This window comes from Oreochromis niloticus, linkage group LG18 (assembly GCF_001858045.2).
Source record: "Oreochromis niloticus isolate F11D_XX linkage group LG18, O_niloticus_UMD_NMBU, whole genome shotgun sequence".
NCBI lineage: Eukaryota > Metazoa > Chordata > Actinopteri > Cichliformes > Cichlidae > Oreochromis > Oreochromis niloticus.
The window spans coordinates 33,887,810-33,896,501 of NC_031982.2; the positions used below are offsets into that span (position 1 = coordinate 33,887,810).

Genomic DNA, 8,692 nt, shown 5'->3' on the forward strand with positions numbered 1-8,692 from the left:
TGCAGGGGGCGTTCATGATCCTGGTCGCGATCGCGGCCACGGCGCTGTCGGTGAAACTGGTGACGCAGATGTAGCCGATGCTTATGACTATGACGATGACAAAGAAGACAAAGACTATGAAGAAGAAGAAGAAGAAGAAGACGTCCTCGCCGATGATGATGATGAAGAAGAAGAAGCCGTCCTCGCCGATGATTATGACGATGACGATGAAGAAGAAGACAAAGACTATGAAGAAGAAGAAGAAGAAGAAGAATTAGAAGAAGAATTAGAAGACGACGACCTCGACCCGCGAGCACGAGGCCCCACCGAAGAGGCCGTGGCGGCGGCGCGAGACGAGGCCTCCGCGTTCATGGCCTACTTTCCGCCAGAGATAGAGGACTCGGTGATCGCCATCGACGGGTGGAAGCCCATGGGCCGCGTCGAGTTCCGGGCCTACGTGGGGCTGCTGGTGCTCGCCGGCGTGTACAGGTCCCGGGGAGAGGCCTGCGAGAGCCTGTGGGACGCCGAGAGCGGCAGGTCCGTGTTCAGAGCCGCGATGCCGCTCAAGACCTTTCGAGCCTACTCGAGCGCGCTGCGCTTCGACGACAGAGAGACCAGACGGGCCGGGCGAGGCGAGGGCGGCGGCGGCCACGGCTACGACAAACTGGCCCCCATCAGAGCCGTGTGGGACGAGTGGTGCGCGAGGCTGCCCGCCATGTACCGCCCGGGACCGGAGGTCACCGTCGACGAGAGACTGGTGCCGTTCAGAGGTACGTACGTGGTGCGTGTTGTGTGTGTTGTGTGCGTGCGTGCGTGACTGGGGGATGAGAGGAGGAAGAGGAGCCTGAACGGCAACAACGCTGGCTCGCTTTGTTGTATTCGTGTTGGGTTCTGTGTTTGTGCTTTTACATGACTCTTTATATCTTCCACGCTTGCAAGCGCGTTCTCTGTCAAACTGACGTCTCTTCTTCCATTTCTGCCCCAATCTCCCACACTTTCCCACGTCGCTCTGGGGGAGATGAGAGGAGGAAGAGGAGCGGGGGACGGCGACAACGCTAGCTCGCTTTGTTGTATTCGTGTTGGGTTCTGCGTGTGTGCTTTTACATGACTCTTTACATCTTCCACGCTTGCAAGTGCGTTCTCTGTCAAACTGACGTCTCTTCTTCCGTTTCTGCCCCAATCTCCCACACTTTCCCACACATCTCTGTCTCTCTCTCTGTCTCTGTCTCTCTCTCTCTTCTTTCTCTCTCGCCATCAGGAAGGTGTCCGTTCAGACAGTACATGCCCAGCAAACCGGCCAGGTACGGGATCAAGATATGGGTGGCGTGCGACGCGCGTTCCAGCTACGCGTGGAAGATGCAAGTCTACACCGGCAAGCCCGACAAGCGCGGCCCTCCCGAGAAGCACCTGGCCACTCGAGTGGTCGTGGACCTCACCGAGGGACTGGCGCCGGGACGCAACGTCACGTGCGACAACTTTTTCACCTCGCGCGAGCTCGCCGACAGGCTCTTTCGCGAAAGAGGCCACACCGTGCTGGGCACTCTGCGATCGAACAGACCCGAGATCCCCAGAGAGCTGCGCTGCGTCAAGGGCAGGGCCGTGGGCTCCGTGGAATCCGTAGTACTCGGCGGCTCCGCGGGACCGAGAAGAGGAGGAGGAGGAGGACGAGGAGGAGGAAGAGGGCCAGACACGATCATCCTCTCCTACGTGGCCAAGAAGAACAAGAACGTGCTGCTCCTCACCACCGCTCCTCGCTACCACCACCACCGCCGCCGCTCCGGCCCCGAGCCCCGGCCTAGCCGCAGCAGCAGCAACAGCAACAGCAACGGCGGCGGCGGCAAACCTCCCTTGGTGCTGCATTACAACCGCACCAAGGGAGGCGTCGACAACCTGGACAAGGTCGTGAGCACGTACAGCTGCAGGAGAAAGACCTGCAGGTGGCCCGTGGCCCTTTTCCACAACATGGTGGACGTGGCGGCCTACAACGCGTTTGTGCTCTGGAGGGAAATTCACCCCGACTGGATGGCGGGCAAGCTCAACAAACGAAGGCTCTTCCTCGAGCGGCTGGGCAAAGCGCTCGCGCGCCCCATGATCGAAGCCAGGGCCTTGGCGCGAGGAGGAGGAGGAGGAGGAGGCCGTGTCGCGGCCCGAGGAACTACTGCTACTACTACTACTGATGAGGCCGACGATGCCGATGCTAGTACTACTCGCACCGCCGATGCTACGCCGCGCGACTCCTCTCCGGTCAAGAGGCGAAGGTGCCGCGTGTGTCCCAGGAGCAAAGACGTCAAGACCAAGATCCTGTGCCACGAGTGCCGAGTGTACGTGTGCACCAACTGCGCCGTCACGTACTGTCCCAACTGCGCCGCTTCACGCACCGCCGCTTCCCAGACGCCGCCGACTTTGTAATAACACAAGCGCCCCGAGGGGGTCCTAGCGACCCCCACCCACCCTAATCATCATCATCATCATCATCATCATCGTCGTCGTCATAACAACACATATGCCCGAGGGGGTCCTAGCGACCCCCACCACACCCTATCATCATCATAACACATATGCCCCGAGGGGGTCCTAGCGACCCCCCACCACACCCTATCACCATCATCATCACCATCATCATCATCAACATCAGCATCATCAACATCATCATCATAATAACACACACGCCCCTCGGGGGTCTCCACGCCCCCATGCCCCGAGAACAGGCGGGCGGGCGCACAAGGGTTAAGGGAAACAGGCGCCTCAACGACAACGCTTTCTCAACGTTGTAATAAAATACACGGCCTCAGGGGGGCGTTTTTAAAACGCACTACCCTGTTGCACACGGCCATAATGGCATACCCCGGGCGAGCCACGCCTCTCCTTCCTGGCAGTGATCCGCCTAGTTGAAATAACTGCATTTTCGCGCAGGCTCTATGGCGCGCGGCCATCGGAGGCCGCTGTTCCGTCCGGGCGGGGGATCCGCCTAGTTGAAATACAGGCAACGAATGTAACATCTTACCATATGTATTTACTAGGATTGCTGCTTTATGTGTGCTGTTACATTGCCTGAAAGAACACAAATGCTGTATGTTTTTCTTCATGATTGTTTTATTCTTGACAATAAACAAAGACAACAACATTTTATGTGAGTCGTTTGTACGCTTGGTGAACAAGGTTATGCTAGAGAGGAGGTTAATGCAGAGCTCCGCGTCTCGCGTTAGCCGGCATTCTGAGGACTTTGCGATTCCTCAGCTGCAATACGTTGATGTCGTCGGGCTCAGCGATGGCTGGCTTGTCATCACTGTCGGTACCCTGAGAGGCAGCTTGGTTCAGCCGCAATACGTTGGTGTCGTCGGCCTCGGCGATGACTCGTCCATCTGCGGTGTCCGTGCTGTGGGAGGCAGTTTGATTCTCAGCATTGTCGGCCGCACCGGAGGCCATTAGCTCTGCGCTCAGAGCGTATAGACAGATGTAGCCCGTTACCTCCGTCATGATATTCCAGACTGGGTCGATGTCCACAACGCCTTCTCTCAAGATGCGAGCGGTCTCGCTGGGACACTTAGCAGTAGGCTCTACCTTGACTCGCACCATGAAGTCGTGGTCCATTTCGAGGGTGAACCACATTTCGTAATCGTCTTCGGACAAGCCCGCATTGTCGTGGCCTTTGCATCTGGGATCACCCGAAGCCTCGTGTAACTTGTCAACAAACCTTGATATTGTCCTGGCGGTGACATACAAATCCTTGGCGTACTCGGCATGGTCGATGGGGCGTTCGTGCACGTAACGGAGCATAGCCAAACACCAGCCGTTGTTCCCCGTAGCACTCAGCGAGTGTCTATACAGACAAAAGTCAGACATCATGACCTTGAAAGTTACAGTAAACGGCTCGACCGTCTTGGCAAACTCTGCGAACGTGTCCAAGTAGACCTGGCGTTTTGCATTAGCAGTCGCTGACCAGTGCGCACCGTCCAAGAGCACTAGCTGTCCGGTCGGGTTCATCTCGGTGTATTCGTGTTATGCTGCTATCCTCTGCAAAACTCCTATGTCTGCCTGACGGTGCGACTTGTTCGAATGCCGGTGAACGTAGAACCAGGGGTTCGGTTTTATGTATTCAGTTTAACCACGGGTGGGGTTTTAGCCGAGATTACAGAGGTGTAAGTGGTTCAATGTTGTTGTGAAACACACAGTCATAGACACATTTGGTTGCGCATAAGGTTGTGTACACAGTTTTATTTCAGCGAGCGTCCACATCACAAAACAGACATCATTACACATAAGAGTTGTCACAGACACAGTGAACCGTCAGCGCACACATCGCGATATGATGCCTTTTGCCTTTGTAGATATGGTATGGATACAACACAAGGGAACGTACAACTCAACACAGCTCGTAGTTCATTTCATCGGCCTCGGGTATGTACCGTTCACCCGGTACAGGAGTTGTAGGGGTAGGTGGGGGTGGTTTACGGATCGGCTGTGCGTGCAGGCACTCCAACTTGCGACTCTCGTTTCTGTTTATGCTACAAAAACAAACGGCGAGAAGGAACGCTGTCAGATATGAATGGTCCATGAGATAAGCATTCTACCAATATGTATTTTGCATGTCGGACAGACTCGCGCGAGGTTCAGCATGTGCACCTAACTCACCTTTCCCAGCACGATAATATCCGCTTGCCTCTAACCCCCTCAGTGGACATGCACAACAGCTGGGTAGAATTGTCAGGGTTTATCCTGGTGACCCTGAGGCAAGAAACGTATAGTATCTTAAATCACAGTTTTGCAGATCAAGCTCCAACTGTAAGATGTGGAAACACGCACTTGGAAACTTACACCAACTCCTCTCTATCACAAGTTGCCCGCTGTGGGAAGACTTGGAAATCCGACAGTCTGCCTTTGACTGCCTGGGTCCTGGGGCAAGCGCAGCGTCCCGGCGTAAATGCAGCTACAGGGAAGTGTATGGTTGCAGTGAGGTTAGCGTAATAGCGTAACAAAACAGACACTCTCCTAGACTGTACTAAGCAACAAATGTAGAATAAGTAACAACGTCACTTATGGTTGAACATTACATTCTGTGAAATTTACTAACCCTGATACAGGTCCATGTAAGCCAGAGCAACAACAAACGTCAAACCCGCACATCGCCACTTTAGGGCCATTGCTCCTTGTGGCAAAAATCAGAGAATGTTTACATGTCAGGACTTGCCCATACTCACATATAGTATGGTTAATACCATCTGTCAATGAGATATATTCTAGGTAATTATTGTCCAGTTTTACTGGTTTGTGCTGCATACAGTCAGAGGTCAGTGACCATCTGCAACATAGACACCGGTACCACGGTCAGGATTGTGCACTGTGTACTAGCGTGACAACGAACGCATGTGCGATCGGTTGTGTTCGTGTGTGTGGAGACACAAACAATCTCTGGTCATTGCCAAGTGTTTAATTTCAAACAGTTACACAGTATATCGTACAACGTGCATTGACAGGAGCATGTTTTATTTTCATTTAGTAGCACAACCACAGTGTTAGTAACTTTTGTCACAACGCATGGCATCTTGTTGATACGAATGAAATGTTATCACGTCTGTATGAACTCCTTGAGTGATTTGATATAGACGTATCATAGTTGCACATTAGATGGAGATTATGCCCTCGTCCGCTCCTTCGTGGTCGAACAGCACCGCAACGTGACACTGCGTAGTACCCAGAAGTCCTCCAGCTGAAAATGTCGCCGTGCACTCTAGACCTTGCTGTGTAGACTTCATCGTGCACCGACGACGTTCGGTCCCGCATGTGACCTGGAGTCTCGAACGAGTGTCCTGTGCGGGTGGAAAGCATCGATACACACAGTGGATTCCACTCCGGTCATCCCTGTTACATTGGAAACGTACAGGGTGTATACAGGTCGCAGACCGAGACAGAACCCTGCTCCACTCGCTCCACAGTATGCCTGCGGTGTTCTGTTGCGGTCGGACGCGTGCTCTAATGGTGTAGTTTAAGGTCGGAAGATCTTGGATGTGAACTACACAACTCTTGCCATTCTCACATTGGACGGTATGCACCTGGCTCGGCTCATCGGCACCGGCGATGGTCCATTCAATCTCTGCGGTATAGTTCACAGCCCAAACCGTAGAAAATGGACCCAAAGTCACTTCATCCAAACTCACGGACAGAGTGGGGCTCGCCATCTTTACTCCACATTGAGGATTGACCTGGCTGTTTGATTCGCGTATGCCACCTATATTAAGATGTACCATGCAATTATGTTGTAACGCATCAGGACTCGTGAGTTGCACATCACACTTCACAGCCCCATAACGCCAGCTACTACTACTCCATTGGGTCCCATCGTCTTTGTCGTATTCAGGTATACATACGTGCTCTTCGGTTCCGCATATAACCTCCGATACCACTCTAGCCTGTGGCTTGTAGTACAGATGGTCTTCGGCGTACCGGTGTATCACTGTCAGCCGCCTGCTACCGTCCGTGATCAGATGAGACAACACAGGAGGCCTGCAGTCTAGTGGTGGACACGGAGATTTCCATGCGGGCTGAGCCAACACAGGTCCCATTAGGACAAGGCCAAGAGTAGCAATCGCAGTAAACCAACGCATTGTATTGACAGTCGGTCGTGTGTGTGTGTGTGTAAGTTGGTGTAAAGACAAGGCTTATATCCTCGAAGGGTGTAGTACAGCAGAAGAGTATCCACCGACCTGCATCGCAAAGCCGGCCGACCTGCAGCGCAAAGCCGGCCGACCTGCAGCGCAAAGCCGGCCGACCCGCAGCGCAAAGTCAACCGACCTGCAGCGCAAAGCCAACCGACCTGCAACGCAAAGCCAACCGACCTGCAACGCAAAGTCAACCGACTCGGAGCAGCAGCTTGTTAACAAGACAGCAGAGGACAGCAGAGTTGCGCTGTGTCTACAGTCATGTCCTTGGCAAATAAGCACATCGTGGCTGGTATTGTACGCCCCACGACCCCGGACTCCAAGCGGGCATTACCCCCGGCCGCGTACATGAAGCGTTTCCATGTAAGCAAATGGAAATGCGGACAGCATGATCGAACCAAGACGCTGGTGGTGGTGCACGCATTGGTGCCCGAACGGAAGCTATTTGCCTACTGTGAAAAACTACAAAAAACCTTCCTCTCCTGGTTACCACCGTATAACAAGACGTTGTGTTCAAAGTTATTGCTTCAAGACATTCTAGACTGCGAACTTCATCGCGGGGCCGCTTACTTTATCAACACCGTAGACTTCACCGGCCCCGATCCAAGAGACACGGATTATGCCGAAAGGTCTTCCACTGAGCCTACATTCGGCTTACAGATCCAAAGCTACAATGCAACCGTGCCCGCTGGACGTCCTAACTCGTGGGAGACCACGCGTACACCTCTCATGGACGATTACACCCGACGTGAAATGGGACTACCTCCCCGGTGGGGGTCTTCTGCTACAGTTCCCGCCGCGGTACAAAGACCTGAGCCAGGGAGCTACAGGGCGGACGGACCGTCCGTGCCGCAGGAGGTAATCGACGTGGACGGACCGTCCGTGTTGCAAGCAACAATCGACGCATCTTTCAATGAACCGCAACCGTCAGCGTCCTCTACGCCACCTGTGTCAATCGGAAGAGCTACGGATCTGTACACGTGTCCCTGTTGTTACGAATGGACACACATGTGTGTGTTTAACTGTGGACACATTGCATGTGAGAACTGCATCCTGAAAAGCGTGACAGTGTCAGGGATGCGAAGGTGTTTCTACTGTAAAATCCGGTGGACGTGGTATCGGTTCGTCCGTATGAGTAGCGTGTCACAGGATGTCTGTTCGGATTGTGCTAAGGCTAAGATGCACATCAAGCCTTGCGGTCACGCTAGCTGCGAATGTCCTAATCCTGTGTGTTCAGAATGTGCACGCGGAGAAACGGTCAGGTTGTATCTTTCAGTGTAACATGTGTCACGCATAGACATAGTCTCGCGCACCTGTATTCTACTAAGTTTTAGCGAGAGAATAGGCATGTGTTTGTTTGCGTTGTGATGTTTGTTCATGTATGTGTTGACATTGTAATCACCGTTTGTCCAATAAAACAGAATTCAAGCTGATACGTGGTAACCTCTTTGTGTTTGTTTTTGTATCATCAGCTATGTATGAGTACGTGTGCCGTGTAACACCAAACTGTTCACACACTCGGTTTATAGTACGTACAAGACAAACTTTATTTGGTTCATGCACCACTTTGGGGCAGTAACAACACTTTGCTTGGCCACATTGATAACAATAAAGAAGTTCAGTCAAACACAACAATAAAGAAGTTCAGTCAAACACAACCACCGTTCTGACTCCACAGCTCTCCTGATCGGCGCAAGTACCAACATACACCCACACAGGTCCGCTAAAGTGAACCGTGCCTGCTGCCGTTATGAACACAGACGCATCTCCTCTGGATATCGTCATCCCCCCAAGGACCGATTGACCGGTGTGTCCCGCCCTGCGCGTCTCCACATTAGCTGGAGGTCGGAACCGTTGTTCGCTCTCAGGGTTAAGGGAATACCAGAACTTGTTATATTGATATTGTATATCCGGGCTGGTGGGACGTATGTAAAAGTCCACTGCCATGGAGCCGTTTACCTCAATCTTCAGCCCAGGCTGGGGTTCCAGTTTCGTGTACCCACGTCTTTCCATCACCTCGGGTTCTCCCACCGCCGATCTGCCGTTTGGTTCTATGA

At 53.1% G+C, this 8,692-nt stretch overlaps 1 protein-coding gene across 1 annotated transcript; it reads left to right on the forward strand.

Moving 5' to 3' along the window:
* Positions 1-349: 349 nt before the first annotated feature.
* LOC109198561 (piggyBac transposable element-derived protein 4-like) lies at positions 350-2,388 on the forward strand. Its single transcript, XM_019353955.2, has 2 exons — positions 350-749; positions 1,238-2,388. The coding sequence occupies exons 1-2, from the start codon at positions 350-352 to the stop codon at positions 2,386-2,388; spliced, it is 1,551 nt and encodes a 516-aa protein (XP_019209500.1).
* The last annotated feature ends 6,304 nt before the right edge of the window (positions 2,389-8,692 follow it).